This window comes from Diadema antillarum, unplaced genomic scaffold (assembly GCF_040938485.1).
Source record: "Diadema antillarum isolate AM-2024a unplaced genomic scaffold, OU_Dant_1.0 seq00000798_RagTag, whole genome shotgun sequence".
Taxonomy (NCBI): Eukaryota; Metazoa; Echinodermata; class Echinoidea; order Diadematoida; family Diadematidae; genus Diadema; species Diadema antillarum.
Genome location: NW_027271682.1, coordinates 540,075 through 562,386, shown reverse-complemented (window position 1 = coordinate 562,386; position 22,312 = coordinate 540,075). Strand labels below are relative to the sequence as shown.

The following is a 22,312-nucleotide window of genomic DNA, read 5'->3' as shown; positions in this document are numbered from 1 at the left end:
ATAGACAGCAACAAAATAATGAAAATATTGAACCCAACATTTTCTTAAAAGCTGGAAGCGGAAATCCATCTTCTTTTTATATCATGTCCAATTTCGCCTTGAGCACTTCCTAATTCTCCTTATATTGTCGTCCATCTTTCTCTTCCTTCTTTTTATGTGAAGAATTTGGTCTGATTGCTCATGTGACAAATCAGACTTTGAATAGCATGTAGCTCGATTCTGATATGAGTTGCGTAACCTTAGGAGGCCAGTATTTGACATTCGCAATGCACTGCAATTGCATTCCATACAGTGGGTCTGCTCATTCATTGATTCAGCGCGAGCTCGCTAGTGCGCTGCACTGCACCATACCAACACTGCAAACGCTGGCATACTGGCAGACACGAGATTACTAGTACTGCATGTATTGCTACCCTATGGAGCTAGAGTGTCTAGGGACGTGATTTATCGGAACTAGCAATATGGTCGGAATAAGTGCTTCAGGAATATCCAGAACATCGTAGATTTCGAAGCGGAGAGAGATAATTGGAGATATGGCGACATTTCGCTCGGAGCCAGTTGATCAGTATTACCACGTCGGCGAAGATATTGGCAGGTAAGGCATAAAGGATTTTGAACGGTTACGGAGAGTGCGTGTCGGCCGCTGCGTCCCGTGCGGTTTCCATCCACAGCCCGTAGGGGTCGACAACCTGTTACTTGAGCAGCTACCTGTGCAGTGATGCGACACAGTACGGTACCCACTGTAGTGTCACTAGTGACACATGTGTGGGAGATACGTCAGTACTTTGTTCCTTGTTTTGTACAACTTGTCTAGACCAATCTGTTTTCTGAATGCCTCGATTGAAAAGAAAATATCACTCGATTAGACTTGTAGAATAATATAAGAAAGTGCTCTTCCATGTCACTGTGCTTTCACAATTGAAATTTCCTTCTCTAACAGTTACAGACTACAAGGTAGTAACTCTGTAGCTACAACTCACAAGTTGTACCTGCCCCCTTTATTCATGTTTAGTTAAAATAGTAAACTTTCCAACATCATCTATGATTTTGTGGCATTATGTACAATGTATCGATCAATCTCAGCCCATTATTGCTCCATGCATTAAGCACATAATGAAACAAATAAGGAAAGAAAAGAAAGAGACTCCCCACCACCTGTCCACCACTTCAACCCCCCCCCCCCCCTCACCGTCCCACATCCCATTCTTTTTCTCTTTTTCTTCTTTGCTATTAGGCCCTACATGTAAGTATAGGCCACAGTCATTTGCACATTCTATTCTAACACTCCTTTGCTGTGCAGGTATATGTAGAGTCTCAATAAAAAAAGTTTATTAAAAGCACTATAAGATGCACAGTTCAAAAACTTAAGACGTCCACATTTTAATGGATCTTCGTTTTAATAGTACCTCTCTTGAAACTTGGTGGAGTTAAACAGCAGTCAGTATCATTCCCTAGAATCATTAATGTATATCATGTATGATTGGTTGTAATGTGACGATGTGCCACCTTCTACATTACATACATGTAGCTCTCCATGTCACAAACGGACTTAGGCAAAAGCAATAAAATGAGGACCATCCACCCCCAATCAATATCATCACCACCACCACCACTACCACTCCCATGACAACTGCCATTTGTGAAGTTCATTGAAAGTAGTTGTACAGTACCCTATAGGACCTACATTTTGTATTTTCTTTATTCTGGTTGATGCTGATACTTATACACTGTAAATGCATGAAAAGTCAAACATGTAGGCCCTGAAGGGACCTATGTATTGCACTGGAAAAGATGCTCAACTGCATTGTATCTCATCTTCTTCTACTCTGTGGTGTCGCCATGGCAACATGGCCTCACTTTTTAAACAAGAGTTTGATTCCTGCTCAGTGCAGCAATCTATGACGAGGGGTGGATCCAGGAATTCTGTAAAAGGGGGGGGGGAACTAATATTTCCTGGTATCACTTGCGATTTCATTTCATTTTTTGATTTTCTTTCATTTTTTTAAAATGAAAAATAAAGGGGGTGTGCGCCGGTTGCGCCCCCTCTGGATCCGCCACTGATGACATCTATGCGAAGTGTAAATATCCCAAAAGGTTTCAGTCTCTTTTTGCTTCTTCATCAAGGTCTGAATGTGGATGCTAAATATTTCCTAGTACGGTATGCCAATGACAGGGCTTGTAAACAGCAATAGCAAATAATTCCAGTGCAGAGCTGCCAAGTCTCCCTGATTCTGCAGGAGTCTCCCTGAAAATGTCAAAATCTGTTCATGCCTGAATAAGAGAATATTAAGATTTCCCTGATTTGGGAATTATTTTCGCCCATTGAAATGCATAGACTACAACACGCAGATCTCCCTGATTGCAGTGTGGAATCTCCCTGATTGGATGGGGGAATGTTGGCAGACCTGCCAGTGAGGCTACCATGGATAAATGACTCCAACTGTAAATTGTAGATCTTCAAACTTGTATTAATAGCTACAAACCTTGTGCTATCATTATCAAGCAAATAAAATGCATACTTTTTAGTGCTAAAGAAAGAGAGAGAGAGAGAAAAAAAAAAAACATGCTCACATTTGTGTAACAGAATCATTTGTTTTTCTGTTACCTACAGGCATGTGCACATTGTATACCAAACAGTTATGCTGAGGTCTAAACAAAATTAAATCAATCAAAAGTTCACTGTGTTCAAGAGAATCATTTATTAAATTCAGGTGTAAGCAAATAAATAGAGAAATACTTCCACTTCATGGGATATTTTACCATTGACCTTGAAAACATTGCATTCACATTAAACTGAATATGGATTGACTCAAACAGACTGCTGTGTGTGTGATTGAAATATCTGCCATTGTCCACAATTGTCAACATGGATGGCTAGGAGCCATTTTTTTTTTTTATCTCTTTGAGAAATATGAAATTGTGAAATACATTTTGCATTTGGAGTGCTTTCTTTGTAAGTTGGAGCAGATGTCTGAAAGCTAACTGCCTATTTGATAATTAACCCGTTGAGGACGAGTCCCGAGTATACTCAGGCAGGTGTCTACAATGTATGGGAAAACAAAATCAGTCCGTCCTCAATGTATTAATGGAGATTATGTAATCCTTGCTGTCAAGTCACAGGTGATCTTTCCATTGGATTGCATGTACTGTATACATGCCTGAGTAGACTGGCAAACTTGTTACGTCAAGTTTGAAAATATACTTCAGGTAACTGAATGATTAAAAAATGGATGAATTGGACAACAGCCATAAAATTTTTTATATTTTTTGGTTCATTTTTTTGGAGAAGTTTCTGGGTACATTTAAAGGGTTGGAGAAAGTCAACTTCCAAAATATGGAAAGAAGTGTGCCCTGTCACACACATCTTCTAGATTAACCCGTTGAGGATGGGCTGATTTTGTTATACAACATGATTTCCCACACTTGCCCATGCATACTCGGGACTCGTCCTCAACGGGATTAGCCACATTTTGTGTGTATAATGTTTTATGTACACATGTACAAGGGTGTGTCATGTGTGTTTGTGTGTGTATTCAATGTGTGGTGTGTCTATGTAGTGTTCCAGGAATCTCTTGTCAACAGGCCTATAGATGTACAATGTATGACTGTACTTTATGGTCTTATGTCAGAACAATTAGTGTGTTTCTGTTTCACTTTGAAATGCTTAGCTCAAATTAGATCTCTCTATATGCCTGCATTCGAGGGAATTATTTTTTTTTTCACTTTCAAGAGCTGTAGGCTTCTCTGCTACGTATTGTGATCCAATGGTACTAATGGTCAAAGCCACAAAAGTACAGATGTATCAACATTTGATTTGTGGTACATATCAACTGATCCTTGGTTAATGTTGGGATTATTCAATGGTATTAAAGTTCCTTTAGCTTTTCAAGAACTTTTCTGTATCATATTGCACTGGCAGTTATTAATTTGCATGAGTACCTATTTGAGTTTCAAGGTTACAACACTGCAATCTTTATTCACAGGTTTTACTATCTCAGAATGTAATACACTGTATTCAATACCATGCATTTTTATAGACATTTCGTAACATTGGTTTCCACCTTCTTTTTTTTTTTTTAACTGGAGCTCATGACAAAAAATTGTTTTTGCCAATGCAGTCATACTGCAAATTCACTCTGAGACTCTGAATATTAACAATTATCGCCTAGTAGAAGCAAATGCTGATATTGGCTACAAACACAGATTACACAGCAACTGTGTAGAAAAATACCATTCTCTGGGCCACATGTATGTAGCTCATGTTTTATTGGAATGTTTGGAAGCATTGAACGATAGGAGAAGAAATTTTGATCATTGAAATGACAAGGGCTAAGGTTCCTGATGATATTCATTCTTGCCGTTACTATTAAAATCCAGTCTGGCAGCATAAAACATTTGCATGAGCATGACCTTTTAGTAAATGTTGGCAAGGCTGTCATGCATAGCATTGATACTTCCCTTGGGTATTATATCTGAAGGTAGACTGCAAATAATGAAATGGAAGTGCAAATTCTGAAGTGCTTCAGTATCATTGGAACCTTCGGTAAGTACATGTAACTGTGGAAAGGTATACGTCAATTTGTTGGATCTTGATATATCATAGGGATCTCCTGGATGTCTGCACTGGTATACGTCAATTTGTTGGATCTTGATATATCATAGGGATCTCCTGGATGTCTGCACTAGTGCTCTTACAGTGATTTATTAACCTGTTGAGGATGGGCTGATTTTGCTAAGCAACACGCATTTCGCATACATACAACTAAGACACCTGCCTGAGTATGCTGGGGACTCGTCCTCAACATTGAGCCTGATCTTATTTTGAAGCTCAATGCCTTGCTTACAGTGTGCACTGTGTCTTTGTAATAGGCATTTACAATTTAGGAGTTGAAAAATCATTATATTTTATAGAATGGCCTGCAGAGTATACTATAGCTGCTTGTACACAGATGATTATCCTGGATCATAGGACTGGATTAAATGTGCATGAACAGATCTGTGATAATTCAAAACTTAAATAAGTCAGGCAAACATATTGAAAGAGAACGCTTCATGTAGATGACAAATTATATCATGCCATTTCATATTTTGCAGGATTCTTATGAAGTTTTGCAACAATATTTCCTGTAACCAGCGAATCTCGGCAAGGGCCTGTCACCGAATAAAATGTAACACTGTACAAAGGCTGAGTCAACTATAGAGCAAACCAAAGAGTGTCACCAGCCACATGAATGGCTGTTACAGGTGGTGATAGTTCTGTAAAATGTACTATAGGACTCAAATTTGCATACTTCTCGGAGAGCAAAGTCCAGTGATTTTACAGATCTCCACTTCTGTGTAGCTGATACCATGTACATTATAGATAAAACAGGGCTGGACTCTAACTTTACATTTTTCTCCATTGGCCCATTTAGGCCACTAAAATCTTCAAATCTGAAATTGTAGTTGCCCAAAAGAGATACAGTGGCCTGAAATAAAAGCAAAAGTAACAATCCATTTTGAATCTTAAGTAGTTGCCAAGTCGAGCCACTAAAAGATGACCTTTTGGGAATGTTGGTGGCCCAACATCAGTTTGCAGTGGCCCCGGGCCACTGAGCCACTGTTTATGTCTTACCTTGGATAAAATGAAGAAGGGGAAAAGGGATGTGTACATTGTAGGAGGAAGAGAATACGAAAAAAAAATACAATATAGTGGAAGTACACAATATAGCAGGTTAGCTAAAGAAGAAGAGGAAGAAGAAGTACAGTAATGAAGAAGAAGAAGAAGAAGAAGAAGAAGAAGAAGAAGAAGAAGAAGAAGAAGAAGTAGTAGTAGTAGTCAGAAGAAGAGAAAGAAGAAGAGGAGAAGAAGGATTAGGAGGAGGAGGAGAAGAAGAAAATGAAGAAGTACAGAGATGTAGAAGAAACAAGAGGAGGAGGAGAAGAAGAAAATGAAGAAGTACAACAGAGTTGTAGAAGAAACAAGGGGAGGAGAAAAAAGAAGCAAAAATGAAAGGTCTTGAGAATTACATACAATCATGTACTGCCTCTTCACTGCATTCACATTATGTCTTGTGTGTGTTATTCTTGGTTATGTTCACAATGAATCATCAGACATGAGCGAGTTCCCAATAAAATGATATGAGCAGCAATATACCTTTATTTCATGAGCATTTGAATTTTTGGAAGACATGCTTTGACCTCTCCTGTTACAATGTGTTGTTGATCGATGCAAAACAATATGACAGACAGTGATGATTGTCAGGAAGGATGTACAGTATGGAGCAGAAGAAGGCAGTGATAACTTCTGTTGATTGTTGAATAGGTCAAATTTTTTTAAATAGATGAAATGTCTCTTGCTGTCTTAAATTCTTGTGACAGGGTATTACTCGAATATGCACTCGCATAATGGACATTACAGTGTACATGTACAAATTTGTAGGGCCAGGTCTCCACAGTGTTATCATCTAGGTAAGTGCCTATAGATCATTATCTTTGCCTGACAGTTATACATGTAGTCCAAGTTGACCGGCAAGAACAATGTTATGAACAGATAGAGGAATTAACTGATCACAGTTTTTTATGATTCTAGTGGCAGAAGTGTCCTACCAGGGAGGTTTGAACCTCCCTGGTCCTACAGTGTAGTCAGTACTTGAAATAGGTTGCAACTGATTGACAAATTGCCTTTTGAATTGGTGGAAGCAAGCAGTACATGCTGAACTTGCTCTGGCTATTGGGTGGAAGCTCAGAGTTCTAGAGGATTTAAGACACCTGTTTGAAGAGCAGGAGGTCATAGGTTCTAATCCTGCTCGAGTATGGTATGCCCATGATTTCTTACACTTGATGTCATGACTATTAGGCTGCATTCACATAGAAGTATTCGGTATTCGCTATTCGCTATTCGCTATTCGGACACCGAGTACACCATCACCCGCACCATCAACTCACCATCCCATGCAGTGAGGATTTCTTCCTCCTACATCCCAGCAAATCTTATTAACAATTTCTAAACTGCATCAGAATGTCAGTCTACATGCTTATATTTGCTAAAGGGCAAATCCAGACCAAAATTGTCATTATTTCATAAACGAGAGACGGTATACGCTGCAAGAAAATCGAACAAGCTGGATTCCCACTTTGCTATACTATTTGCAGCTATTCGGTACTTTCGAATAGTGCCCTCCTATGTGAACCGGTGTGAGGAAATCCTATCGTTCGATTCAAGCTATTCGTGTGCCCTTGAAAACGAGCCCCAAATACCCGAATAGTATACTTCTATGTGAACGCAGCCTTACTGAAACACTGATTAATTCAGTGCTTATTTATGTGTCAATGTTGGACAATTTGTCAATCAGTTGCAATAAATTGCCTTCAACATACAGCTTGTATGCAAATTATTCAGTGATTTAGTAGTACAGTAGCTGTGATAAAAGATTGTGGGTATGCATACCTGCCCTGGGTTCGAACCAATTATGGGTTGCACTGGAAAGTAGGGTCAAAAATACCGGGTATCCTGAAGATGAGATACATCACAATGCTACATACATTTCTCAGTTAAAGATTTGTTTTTCTTCAGTATTTTGTGCGGCAGGTACTACTTGTATCCAGTTTATAGACAGACAGAGGCCTCTCTCTCTCTCTTGCTTTTTTTTCCCCCTTTCGACAGTGTCGTTAGGCAAATAAAAGTCCTGCATTTTCTTTACCCATTGTGTAAGTGACCTTCTGAGCTTTTTATTTGGTGCAGAATAGAGCCCATGGCTTATTCTTCTTACGCTTCATTGGTTTCAAAGAACCACCTTGTGTGTGGGTGCAACTTTTGAAAGAAGTACAGTTGAGCACTGTGTGGATATAAAGTTTGTTGGAATCTATGCTATTGCTAACTAGGCTACTGCCCCAGGTCCTGTTGAAAACTTGACCTAAAAAGAGAGAGAGAAAAAAATAGCAACAATATCAACCACTGATTCAAGGTACCAGGTCTCTGAAGAGGTTCATCATTATTTTATCCACATTCCACTGTATGATATTTGAACCAATTTTAACATCAATTGTGCAGATATTGGGAATTTATGATCAAAGAGTAAGGAAATTGTATTGGGGATATCTATAAAATAAGTATTATGCAAAAAATACATTATACACAGTATGTATGTATTTCATGCCTCAACATTTATTTTTTTAAATTGGGGGGGGGGGGGGGGGAGGCCCAGTATTTCACACAATGCACAGTACATACAGTATGCACACACACACACACACACACACACACACACACCCCAACATGAGCATTATGTATGAATTAGGCCGAATTGGGAAGTTATTTGTCATCTGGTGGAACAGATTCGACTGCCTTGTCAAACTGCAAATTTGTGAGTGGAGAACCTCTCATAAACCACGTTATGATAGTCATCAAAGTTATGCCACAGAATAACACTGCATTTACAGCTCGTAAATTGTATGGATAGTCCATCTAAATGTCCAGACAGGCTTGTTATTTGTGTCAGAATGGTACCAGTTTACATTGTATATATGTTCAGAATTATTTAAAATCTCATTACCTTTGGGAGCAGTTATTTTAACCCATTTCATATGGGAACCTGGTGGCTTGAACAGATTTCAGAATTCAGTGTGGAATGGGGTATTAAAAAATGTTCAAAATATTACTTGATGCATACATGTAGGTCTGTTGTATCACAAAATATCCTACCGTATTTTATTTTTGCAATAAAGCCTGAAATATAAGGAGATATGTTAGATCAGTATTTTTCTCATTAGACTGTAACTGTACAATAGATCGTTTAGTCTGTAAACATTCTTATCATAAGTATTGTATAAATTTTACATTGGTTTTTTACATCCCAACTCACATTTCAGAACTATTTTAAAGCACTAATGCTGGGTTTTTGTTTCTTCTGCAAATGGTAAATTATGCCTTTAAATCAAGCGTGCATATTGGCTGAGTACAATGTACGCTATAAAAATGCTCATTTTACATCTCACATGAGTTGTGTGCCGCTGTGTGTGTGTGTGTTTGTAGAGATGAAAATCTGATAAATTCTGCAAAGGTCAATTCAGAGCATGGAAGATCTATTCCTTTGATAATTCACAGTACTGTCAGCTGAAAGGAAAATATGCATTGTATTGGTTTTCAGGAACTAAGACATAGAGCAACATTTTATACCTTGTATCCCTCATTTATTGATTACTAATTGTTATTTATTATTTACATCTCCATGGAGTTGTGGGATTACAATGTAGATCTGTTATTCTTTATACCATAGTGAGTGACTATAAAATTCTCCTTCTCTGCGAACATGACAGAGCTTTTCTCCAGTGGCAGCTTTGCACCTCTTGTGCCCCTTTCCCCCGCATAGTCGTACATGTAATATGCAATATACACAGCATTAGTTCTTAACACTACAGCCAGCATCGACTTCGACAACCGTGCCGCTGTGTTCTCCCGACTTAATGGGCCTCTTCGTCTCCTGTTGTTGATTCAGTTTGAATTTTGTTTTCTTTTTTTCATGAAGAAGACGGTTGATGCTGAGCCGAGTAACCAGAGAATGCTCTTGGCTCTTTACTGGGAGGATGAGTATGTTTGTCATTACACTCTCTCAGACCGTTCTTTTTTAACCACGAAGATGTTGTGATGTTGATGGTTTTATACCCAGCCCTTCATTCATTTTGCATGGGTGAAACAGGAGGTGCAGAAAAGGGCTCTCCAGTGTATTTCTCAACTGAGATCTATACACATGCACACACTCATGTACAGTACAACATGCATCATACTAATTGACAAGTGTTATTTGTGTTTACAATATATAATGCTAATTGACAACTGTCAAGTTTGTTTGATACTTATTTGTGTTTATGATCTTTTTTTTTTATAGGCAAGAGAATTGCTCTTTTGCTGATAGTATTTTTTTTTTTGGGGGGGGGGGGGGATTGAAGGGAGAGTTTGGGGTCACTCGTGGGAAAGATTATAAGTTTGGCAAAATGTCACTGAATACCAGTGGAATTGTGGAAGAAAAACACATTGGATGCAAACATTGACAATTTGAACAAAAGAGGAGCTGCTTGTAATACAAAACCATTTGCTTCTTGTGGTTTGTGGAACTTTCATTGTAAATGTAATGTAGATCGTAGCCACTAAATTCTTTGGTTGGAATTTGTAGAGATGTGTTCTGGTACATTTGAATATTGATATTTATAGGTGATGCGTGTGTGGTAGAACGATACTCATAAAATGTATGTTTTATACACACCATCTCATTATTAACTTTTATCACCCACTGAAAAAGAAAGAATTATAACATTGTAAAACATCGAAAGTGTTGAGATCAAACAGGTAATTTTATGTGTGCTGTGTAAATCATTATGGGAGTGGGGAACGAGTTGCAGTCATATTTCATAATTTTATGAAGAGAGTTAGTCATGGAAATATATGCCAAGCTGAGCTCGCTATATGTTAGGCACGTAGGCAAGTGCCAGCTCATAAAAACCTAATGTATCATCCACTTGTTTTATGAGGCTCCTTTCTATGACTAAGACTATCACTAGCCGCGGAGCGGAGCGAGACGACCAGGCTCATAAAGTGAGCCGCCGGGAGCGAGTTGCTTAATGGCAATCAGTACGTCGCACAGATGCAGTTGCCTCTCCCAACGGATGGGAGACTGCAGAGGGAAAATTCTCATCATCACCGGCACCAATCTAGCAGAAAATGAAATATTGCACAGCATGATGATGGAAAGCATCCCCTTCGAGCTTGATGTTGCAGGGAAGTTTACCAGGTACATACTGTAGCCCCTTCATCATAAAATTCTACACATGATACACAAGAAGATTTCAGTGAAACCAAATGGGAAAAGCTTGTTTACTGGCAAAGCTAATCCAAGTGATGAACAATACAAAATTGTAGTCCTGAGACTCCAGTTCAGAATTTATTTTTTCAGTAAACAAATTGAAAAGAGACAAAATCAGCGAAAAGATGACACCAGATGATAATTGATGGTGATGTTTCTTTGAGTAGTAATGTTGGTAATGATGTGTCGCTGATGCTGCTGATGTAGTTATGGTAACTAAGGTGATAGCGGTGATGTTCCTACTGTAAATGATGATTGTCATGGTGACACTGGTGATGATGGCCATGGTAACAGAGATGATGATAACCGTAATGGTAGTGGTGGTACAGTGGTAGCAGTAGTGACACTAATAGTAATGATGCTAGTTACCATGGTAGCTGAGTTGTTGGCAGTGATGAATGGGATCTGGCAATGATTGTCACAATGGTCCTCTAGTTATAGATGTATGCTGATGATAATAATGGATGTTGATTGTAGTATGAACAAGCAGTGAAAATGATCATGATCAGGGTCGTGGATTCCGATTAGTCATGGCGATGATAACAGTGATGATAGTAATTTAATCAGGTTTTGATAATAATGCTGATAATATCACAGGTTACACTGGTAACTGAGGTGATGATGCTGGTACTGTGAGAGGTGATGATGTGTTTTTTGTTGTTGTTGTTGTTGCGATTAAGCTGTTTACATAATATGTGCTACAGATACAGCACGCATTTCCCATAGACACTTGTCCGAGTATAGGACTCGTCTTCAATGGGTTAAAGGACAAATTCACCTACATTGTAAGTACATATGATGTGTAGATTGAATGAAAGCAGCAATAGTTATACGTATAGTAGAAGTACTAGAACACATTGTGATTAGTGAAAGTTTGAGGAAAATCGGACGATCCATTCAAAAGTTATGAATTTTTATAGTTTCTGTGCAGCCGTCACTGGATGAGAAGACCACTGCAGTTTGTGATGTCATGTACTGTATGTACTGTACAGCCTATATGTACAAAGATATATTGAACTATTTAATGGGAATTCTACGCAACTTCATTTAAAAAAAAAAGAAAAACTGTACATATTCCCTTGACTTTTCATTGACATTATTACATAGTATGTAAAGGGCAATGTTATGTTCCTTGCTTTCTGAAAGAGGTTTTAAAGTCAAGTGCTCTTTCATTTGCTGGAAATATGAAAATGAAATATGAAAAATTTCCTTTTTTACTTACATGTACATGTAGCATGTGCGAATACATAAGTCACCACATTTTGATAAAAACCGACAAAACATTTAGTCATGTAGTTTTCATCGCTAACATTTGTACCATTACCATTGCCACTTTGATGTATACCATGCATTTAATAAAACATGGAAGGGCTCATAATTTGGCTGATTAATATCTCATTTAGTAAACCAAACCTACAGTTTGTAAGGGGGCAATACTTTTCCTTGCATGTAGTTACGGATATCATGAAAAAGATATTTAGAACTACTTTATGTATGGTCTGGATCTACACATTTCTCTCTCTTTTTTTTTTCTCTTTTTTTTTTTGGGGGGGGGAGGTAATGTTTAGGTTGTGACAGGTACATGTAGGTGTTTTACGGTCATCAGTGGTTTACCTAATGTAATCGCAATGCAAAATGAAGAGCTATCCAAACCCAGATAAGAGTGATAGATTTATGATGAAGGCATGGATGTGAGAGGAAGGTAATCGGGGTGCGCTTCCGTGACTCATGGGTTGTGCCAATACTCGGACCATGTGACAGATGACGGTAGTGGGAATGTTGGGGAGTGGGACGAGAGCAAACATTGCCCAGACAGATAGTCAGCACGGACGTCAGCCATTTTACAATGCCATTGTCTAAAGGAAAGTTGGAAAGCCTCGCTTCCAATCCATTCATTTTGGGATGAATGTTAGTGTTGAAATTTGATTTTGTCATTTAATTCTCTTCATTTTCTGATGCATCAGTATTTTCCTCAGTGAGAAAGATCACTGCTACATTGTAAATATGCAGATTAACATACCAAATCATGTTATTGGACACAGCTGTTAAGGCGGCTTTATTCAATTACAACAATTTATACAATGTACAATGTACATACATGTGGTAAACTACAGTATACAGTCTTTCTCGGCAATGTTAAAAATGAATTAGCATTGTAATATTACTTCTGTATTGCCATGACAAAGTGTACATGTACATACAATAATTGCATGTACATAGTATGGATATCAAACAAATTAAATCAATTATAATTCCTCAAATGCCTTGTCTGAAAAAATACTGCTTTGGCCTAAACAAGGTCAGACAAATTCTGCCATCACCAGGTTAAAATCAGCTGTGATAGAGGATCACATCCTTTAATATTTTTGTCTCAAAATGAATGGTGTTTATAATTGTTTATTATTGTCTGGCATGTTGAGCTAAATACAAAAGAAATGTGGTTGGTTGATCCCACTTGTATGAGCCAGGCTGAACACAAAGAAGAGACAAAGGTTGGTTTTTTTTTTTTTTTTTTTTTTTTTTGGGGGGGGGGGGGTTATTTGTGTGATGTGCTTTCCCGTCTTGTTCCCAGGTTTAATTTGAGTTCATCAGTTTTGGTCCATTTGCCATAGACAATGTAGCTCAGAGTTGAACCCAAGATGTAAGGTGAATGGAGAGTTCATCAAAAGGCTGTCTGAATGTTTCATGGTGCCATGTACAGGGTGTTCAGACGCAAAAAAAAAAAAAAAAAAAAAAAAAATTATACTAGAATGCAGTATAGCTGTACCAAATACACTGTAGCTATAATCTGAACGCTGAACGAAACGACATAAAACGAAACGACGGTCAGAGCATCGTTCGAACTAGTAGAACTCGATAACGAATCAGCATTCCATCGTGTCCATTGTGCGTCTGAAAGTATGGTGACCATAGAACGGTATAACTGGGCGGGGCTTAATGGGAGCGCACACGAAAGGTGACCCCATAGCTGTCACTCATGACCATAACAACATGTGCAGTGGGAAACAGCACATCTGTACAACGTTTTCGAGAACGGTTGAGATACAGCGTCTGAAAGGTCTGTCGGCTATAACGATCATTGAAAAAAAAAATAATTCTTTATACGTCATTTCTTTATCGAGTTTTGGTATAAACTGGCTTGCGTCTGAACAGGGGGACAGGCCTACCCGTATTTACTAATCTGATACCCCTTTTATACACAAAGTTGGCACAGGAGAGCTCCTGAAGTGCTTCAACTTACTTATTGCAGCTCCAAGTTTGTTCATATACAGCATGGAGAATCCACAGAGCTACTCTATAGTAACTGCATAGAGAGAACCTTACTGACCACCCAGACCACACACATAAAGTGGCTAAGAGAGGCATATATCTTTAACAAGGCAGGGAATTGTCCAGAACATACAGTAACTGTATAGTACAACTGTATACACTGTATAATGGACAGTGTGTACTTCGTACCGCTTCTGAAGCTCTCTAAGCACTATGGAGCATTAAGGAGTCTTTGGGTTTATTCAGAACACTAGTCTTGTATCTCAATTAAAAAAGTCATCCCCCATAGTTATTGCATGATTATGATGAACCCATGTCAAAACTGACCTCTGTGAGTGCTGAATTACAGATTTCAGGTAAATTGACAAATGTAATGAGTGCAAATGCTTGATGTTACAGTACCTTGTGTACTTCAAATGGGACTTGTTGCATGCAGTGCAATACACTCCTGGATTTCATCAACAAATGTAGCATGTTGTTTGTTAACAATGTGCCCTAGTGTAGATGCACCATAAGTCGTAGAATCATGACAATGTGAATGTCACTGGTGTCAAGTCTGAAGGAGAGAAAGAGATTAGAATTCAGGGAACAAGCTGGACTTGCAAGATCATCCTCATGAAACCAGAGATAAACCTAAGCTATCTCGTTCATGTCATGAGTCAGACTACACCCTGTGGCACTCACACTTGTTCAGTTCTCCATCTCTTGTGAGTAGAACACCTGCTTGTACCTTGAGATGACACCTGTATAGATAATTCTGCACCTTCTTGACATCTGTGGGCAAGATGCCAGGCTTACAATGTACGTCAAATGTTGAGGTTGAATTGTGAACAGGCTGAAGTTTACTCAGTTCAGCTCTTGCATGCCCATTATATGGTAGACCAAATCCTTGGATATACTGACTGTAGGGTATGCAATTCTTGCCTGCAGTGGAGTCCAAGTCAATAAGATGAAGTTGTCATTGAGATCACAAAATGTTGAATCAGTGGAGGCAAGATTTCAGGGACCAATTTAGTGTACATGTACTGTATGTGAAACTTTTTCTACATGCAACAGCTGCATTTTTAAAGTTACCATGGATTCTGAGGTGTCTGAGTTTTCAAGAAGATACTAATGACCACACCAAGTACAGTGTGCTATCTACTGCTGATGTTGAAGTGTAAGTGGGGACGTTTTGGCTTCATGCTGAGACAGTAAGTGGGGACATTTGGCTTCATATTGAGATAGTGTTATCATACATAAAGCCCAAAGGTACTCATTAGGGAACTGAGTCCAATCCTCAGATTGGTCAGGCTACCCACAGTCAGCCTGATCGTGTTGACTGTTAATTTCTCAAAAATAAGTGCTATTAGATATCGTCAAGAAGGATCTGTGAAATGTTTAGAAGTGATGCTTAAGGAGGCTTATACTTCTGAGCTTTGCTCCAAATTGGGGATTGGGTAAAAATAGATCTAGAGAAAAAGAGAATAGAATAATTTTACAGTTAAAAGTGATCATATTTTTGTCCAAGCATTTGTTATTTCCTGTTGAGACTTTTATGAATGTGTGTATAAAACACATCTTATTTCTTAAAGTCAAAGTGATTAGATACAGTGATATGGCAGTGTACAACTGGGCTGTATAGACTTGAGGTTGAAAGAAAGTGGTGAAAAGATACTTCATTTCAAATCATTGTTTGAATTATCACAGTATGCTATCAAAAGCCTCTGTTCATTCATTTGTGGTAACCAGATGATCTTAATGAGCTAGGAATATTCTGATGCAGTCCAGAAAACTAGGTTAATCTTCAGAGAAGATATGAATCGTGAGATTTCTCGGTCGATTAGTGATGCCTGATCACAAAGGCAATTTGGCAGGCTGTGGTCAGATTACAAGTGAGGGCGCACTGACAGAAAGACACCCCCCCCCCCCCCCCCCCCCCCCTCCGGCATAGACTTACATTCTTAACCTCTTTAGTATCAAAGAAAAAAATCTGTCCATAGATGAGATGTGATTGTATTGCCTTTGTTGTATTAAAGAGGGTATGAATGGATGCAACTGGGTTGCAGTACAGTTGTAAGTACTGGTACACTTTTTACACCCCAGGGGGGTGTTTCATCAACATTTGTCAGCGCTGACAATTTCAGCAAAATTCTTGGTTTTGATTGGATGAGATGCTCTGGTCACTGACTGTTACTATGGTGATTGTCAGCACTGACAAATGTTGATGAAACACCCCCCTGATCTTAACATGCTTTCTTACCTGTGACAGTTTGGTTAGAGGTGAGCCAGATCTACCTCACTGACAAGTGCTGGAGTGTGCTGAGCTCCACAATGAGCTAGAATAGAGATGGTGCGTCTGATATCGATTGCCAATTTCTGCACCCTTCAGGAAGGGATGGGGAGGTAATATAATCTCGCTCCTTTGTGCTGGCGCACTTTGCTTCTAGCTGTCATCACATAGTCTGACTTCTCAGACATTTCTTCCTTGGGGGAAAAAATCCTCATGGTCTTGAACTAAGGCTAGTTACATAGTGAAAGCTGCATGATTTAGAAGCTGCTTTCACTAGAATGGTATATGTTTTCCACAAAGAAAGTATCCTTTGCTGCAGTATTCAATCTAAGATCTATTTTCAAATGGAATCCCCTATCTTTGAAGGTCATTTCAAACTGCAGTCTTGTGTGGTGTCCCCTTTCAATCAGTCTGTGCAAGTTTGTGAAGAATGAGCAATTTGCTGGTGAGCTATGGCTCATGGTAGCAGAATGCAGTACCTGGTAAGTGCAAGCCTGTAGATAAATGTGTCCATTGAATAATTGTGGAGAAAAACATAGACACAATGTTGCAAAATGCACTTGTATCATGATCATCAGCCCTTCACAACAAACCTGAGGACAAACAGAGCAACTGGACTGAAAAGACTGTAGGGACTGTGTGTCAGTGGATATATGGAAGAAACTTCTGACAATTCTTCTCAGCTCTTGGAAAAGAAAATATGGTACATTGTAGCACACAAGGAAAACAGTCTTGTTACAGTGCAGTGAAACAAAGCCAATATTGCAGGGATTTTTGTTATGTGAGGGGAGGGGGAAGGTGGACATTAAATTGGACAAATATTGAAAATGGTATTTGCTTTGAAAGTGAGTGCCGTTTGTATCAATAGAGATGTTGCGGCTATGTGACTCTGATGGTATGTACATGTACTTGCACGGTTAGTGGAAATTTATGCTTTAGATGTGGTTTGTAGTCCAACAGTCTCTGTTTGATTGCTTGATTCTGCCAAAGAATATATGTGAACATACATTATTGTACATGTGTACATATAAGTGACATCCTAGATAAACAAAGACCAAAGACTCTTTCAGATTCGTTTCGTGGCTAGACTTCATGTTTAGAATTGAAAGAAGAAGCTGATCATGGCATATACATGACCAAGTTAGTAAGTTCTCTACAGGGTCTTTACGATGATATGATACTGATTGTAACTCATTCAATGTTATTATAATCTCAATCGCATGTTGTGTAAGTTGCATTTCCACAGCTACCTATCAGTTTCATTGTTTATGAGAATTTTACCCTATGAGTTATATACCATTTTAAGCTTGAAGATTTCAAAATTGATAATTTTCCTGTATAAATACTGAATATTTTTTTTTGAGTGGTTGTGTTTGAATAACTGATATGATTATTCATGAATATATAATTCAACCATACATATTTATGCCATATGATGTCATTGAATTCATATGATGCTGATTCACATCTAATGATAAAGACCATTACTTTCTGCACCATTACATTCTCTTTCAATAGTATTCCATTTCTTCTCAAGTGTTGGTGACATGTACATCACCTTGAATTTGAGGCAGCACAGTTTAGTGAATGTGTGCGAAAATGCGTCTGGCACCAACAGTTTATAGACTGCATATGCCACTGGTGGATATGGGTTAAAGCACTTGCATGAACTTCATTTTTGTCAACTATAGTTTCTTCTGGATTGCATATAGAGTCAGAAGGATCATTATTAACTACTCACTAAAAGTACCTGATTAATGATTTGAAGGTGAAAATTTAATTACTTTTATAGGAAGTGTTAAATACTCAAATTCAACCCGATAGACATGAGTGCCCCATCAACTTGTTCATCATTCAGCAAAGCTAACGCAGTATCGTCATGTGGAAATTATATGGTAATTTGAGTGTTATCCCCTCCTCCTGTGATATTGACCCAATAAATGCACTCACATACACACACACACACACACACCCACACACAGACAGCCAGATGTGTGTATGCACACACCCTTTGCCTGATGTTTGATTTCCCCTATTAGCAGATGCAGCTGTTGAAGTGCTAATTAAGATCTACATTTTGAGGCTGTGCATGATTTGCTATGTGATGAAGAACAGGTTAGAAGCAAATCAATATAGTCTGAAAATGCTTTGCCCCAGCCTAAGCAGGCGCTGATACAGGTGTCAAAGTGATTTTGCAAATTTAGCCTGTATGATGAGCACTGTAGGATTAGAAATGATAAGGGTTGTGTAATGATTGAGGCAACCCATTCCTCCAGATTACTCAGTGTATATGTAATAGATAAATGTAGACCTACGGAATGACTTGGTGCCCCATGATGTCTGAGCTTTACGTTAACCCATTGAGGATGGGCTGATTTTGCTACAACACGCATTTCCCATAGACCCCTGCCCGAGTATTGGGCCTTGTCCTCAACGGGTTAACCTGTTGAAGACTATAGTCCTGAGTATACATGTATTGGAGCCGGTGTCTGCGAGAAATGCGTGAAAAGCAAAATCAGTTGATCTTCAATGGGATACCATCATGGTCAGAATTGTGACAGGAATACTGGTGAAAGAATTAATATAGCATTAGAAAGCACAGAAGCAATAACGTCTTGATTCATTCTCCCCGTACTTCTTAAAGGACAAGTTCACCTTCATAAACATAAGGATTGAGAGAATGTAGCAATATTAGTAGAACACATCATTGAAAGTTTGAGGAAAATCAGACAATCCGTTCAAAAGTTATGAATTTTTGAAGTTTTTGTACAGTACCCACTGGATGAGAAGACTACTGCAGTGTATGAATAACTTAGATGCCACATGCGTACAACAATATAAGGAAAGTATAAAGAGAATTTCACAAAATTCCATCTTTTGAAAAAAGTACACATTCCCCTGACTCGTTACCGACAAATGTTATGGGTAATATTATTCCCCCTGCCTTTAGAAAGAGGCAAGTCAAGTGCTCTTTTATTATGCGAAAAAAGTGAAAATATGTTGAATTTTCTTTTACATTTTCTTTATACTGTTGTACGCATATGACTCACAAGCTGTAGTAGTCTCCTCATCCAGTGGTTCCAACACAAAAATTTAAAAAATTCATAACTTTTGCATCGATTGTCCAATTTTTCTCAAACTTTCACTGATGTGTTCTACTAATATTGTTGCATTTTCTCAATCCATATGTTTATGAAGGTGAACTTGTCCTTTAATGCACTGTTAGACTATAATCTATAAAATATATTGTAGCTCTCACTTTCCAACCCCTTCAGTAACTGGATAGTGATGCTAGCCCACATCTGCAATGATTTAGTTCACTGTGTCTGTGAGAGATAAATGTTATGTCTTTAATTCTGAGAGTTTCTTCTGACTCCTCGGCATATTTTTAGTTTCCACTTGAGTAAAGTAGAAAAAAGCACTCGAGTATTGATGGACAGGTTTAGCGTCTGGTTGTTAGACAGAAATGATATATGATACATATATTTTGTTCACTTTAAAGGCATAATTTACCTTTTTCAGATGAAACAAAAATCCAGCATTAGTGCTTCAAAATACTTCTAAAATGTGAGTTAGGGATAGAAACAACCAATGTAAAAATTTGAACCAGTTATAGTCAATGTTAAGTATTGTTAAATATACAGAATGTGAGCAATAGTTATAATAAAAATATTTTCAGACTAAACGGTATACAGCTATGGTTAAATGAGAAAAATAGTGATATATCCTTATATTTTAGACTTTATTGCAAAATTTAATATGGTAGGATGTTTTGTGATACAACTCATCTACACATAGGCATCAGAAGTGATATCTTGAACATTTCTTAAATCTCTGCTCCCAAAGGTAAACAGGATCTTTAAGTTCCTTTCGTAAATTTCCCATGGACATCTAATTAATATGTGGTATTTTCCTTGTTTTCTCTGTCCTCCCATCCAGTGGTCAGTTCTCTGAGGTTAAGCGGGTGACAGAGAAATCGTCCGGCAGGGACTTTGCTGGCAAGTTTGTCCGCAAGCGGCGTACAGCGGCCAGTAGGCGAGGGGTAAAGCGTGAGGACATCGTTAGGGAAGTAGACATCCTAAAGGAGCTGTCACATGATAACATCATCTCACTCCATGATGCCTTTGAGACGCAAAAGGACGTGGTGCTAATTCTGGAACTGTAAGTGAATTGTGCCATTACTATTTTTATCCAGTATTTAAATGATGTTCTACTTCTTTGCTTTCATTTGCTGTTTCTATATATTGCACTTAGAACTGTATTGTCTATTTATAGTACTTGTTGTTCAGGTATTTTTCTTATGATTGCATTGTTTGTTGACTTTTATGTAGCTGTAACATGATAAGTATATGAGATTTAAGCCACACATAACCATTATCTCAAATTTCTCTCACAGTGTGTACAGACAGATTAAGGATGGTACATTTGTACATACATTGTATATAGAGAGTTAATTTGAATACAGTTGAACCTCTCGTATCCGGACAAGTCGGGACCGGGGCTTATCCGGATAAGGGATTTGGCCGGATACGAGAGACTCAATGCTTTATACATGTACATATACATACACATGTACTGATGTAGCCCATTGTAGTACCACATGTAGTAATGTGTATACTGCAACCTTTTCATTGTTACACTCAGTAACAGACCCCAAAATAGAGGTTCGTGCTTGCAAGAATGAAATCATTTTCTTTTATAAATTCTTGGGATGATTTTATATACCTAAATAATTATTAAGAAATGTATCAAGTATATGCAATTCATGTGTGTTTGTGTAGGAGTTCTCAAGGAGTTGGGAATCCCCCTTTCCTCCTGTAATTATTTTCTAAAAAATCACGGCGAGATTGCGTCTGTATAATAGAGAGATCCGGATAAAGGGAGGCCGGATAAGAGAGGTTCAACTGTATAACATTTAAAAATGCTCTGTTCTTTTAAGTGTAAGTACATGTAAGTGCTTGTGTTCCTTCGATTTGAAAGGCATTCTGTTATAGACAAATTTTTAAATATATCCTTTGATTAGTTTTAAAGATCATATCATGATCACTCTCCTGCCAGATGATGGAAGCAGAGGGGTCATGCCACAGAAACTGGCTAGTACTCAAAATGATGATTCAGACATTTAAAGGTACGCTGTGGTACAAACTCTTGTAACACTGAAACATCTTGGGGAATCTCACACAATAGATGACCTCATACTATATGCATGCAGGCACATCTTAACTGTTAAACTGACTCTTTCTTCTGTTTGAAACAATACAAAATTGCAGTAAACATTAGGCAGAGAATCTGTTTACATGGCTGTTATACCTTTTGGAAAGCTTAATTTCACTACAATGCTCGCCTTACAGCAAAAAGCAGACTCTGTTCATAACATCCTGAGATGATGAGTCTGTAGTCAGAATTTAGATTATATCCTAAAGGCAACTTTAGATTAATTGATTGAAAGAGGATTAAAGAATACATGTACATTCACTCTTTGTTTGCTATTTAAATGCAAAGTACTTTGATGTTAAAGTCGTATATTGAAATCACTTCCAGGTTTTCAGTTCAAGATATTTTGCTTTTTTTTTTATTTGCCTGTGAAGCAGATAATTCCTATGCCTTTACTGTGAGACTGATTATTTTGAAATAAACAACAGAAAGTGAGAAGAGGTCAAGGCATTCAAAGTGTTACTGGTTACTTTGGCTAGCTACAATGTACTTAGGCTGATTATAATCTCTGCATAAAAGCATTGACAGACAATGTACAGTCTGCTGGTACAGACTTCTTATGTCTCTACTCATGTTCATGGAATAATTGCATCTGTTCATAAAAGCTGCAAGAAATGAAGTACCATTATGTTAATGTGTCAGAAATGGCACTAATGGTTATCCTCTGGCACGCGTCTGTACCAGGCTACAGTTCTTAAAGTGTCATTAGTCTACAGAC

General features: G+C 38.1%; 1 protein-coding gene across 1 annotated transcript in view; it reads left to right on the top strand.

Moving 5' to 3' along the window:
* Nucleotides 1–414: 414 nt before the first annotated feature.
* The window catches only part of LOC139739348 (death-associated protein kinase 1-like), a 159,654-nt gene continuing 137,756 nt past the window's right edge, over nucleotides 415–22,312 (top strand). The window contains exons 1-2 of the mRNA XM_071649965.1: nucleotides 415–595; nucleotides 20,320–20,541. Coding sequence (XP_071506066.1) covers nucleotides 534–595; nucleotides 20,320–20,541 — 284 coding nt within the window. The 5' untranslated portion in view covers nucleotides 415–533. The remainder of the gene's footprint in view (nucleotides 596–20,319; nucleotides 20,542–22,312) is intronic.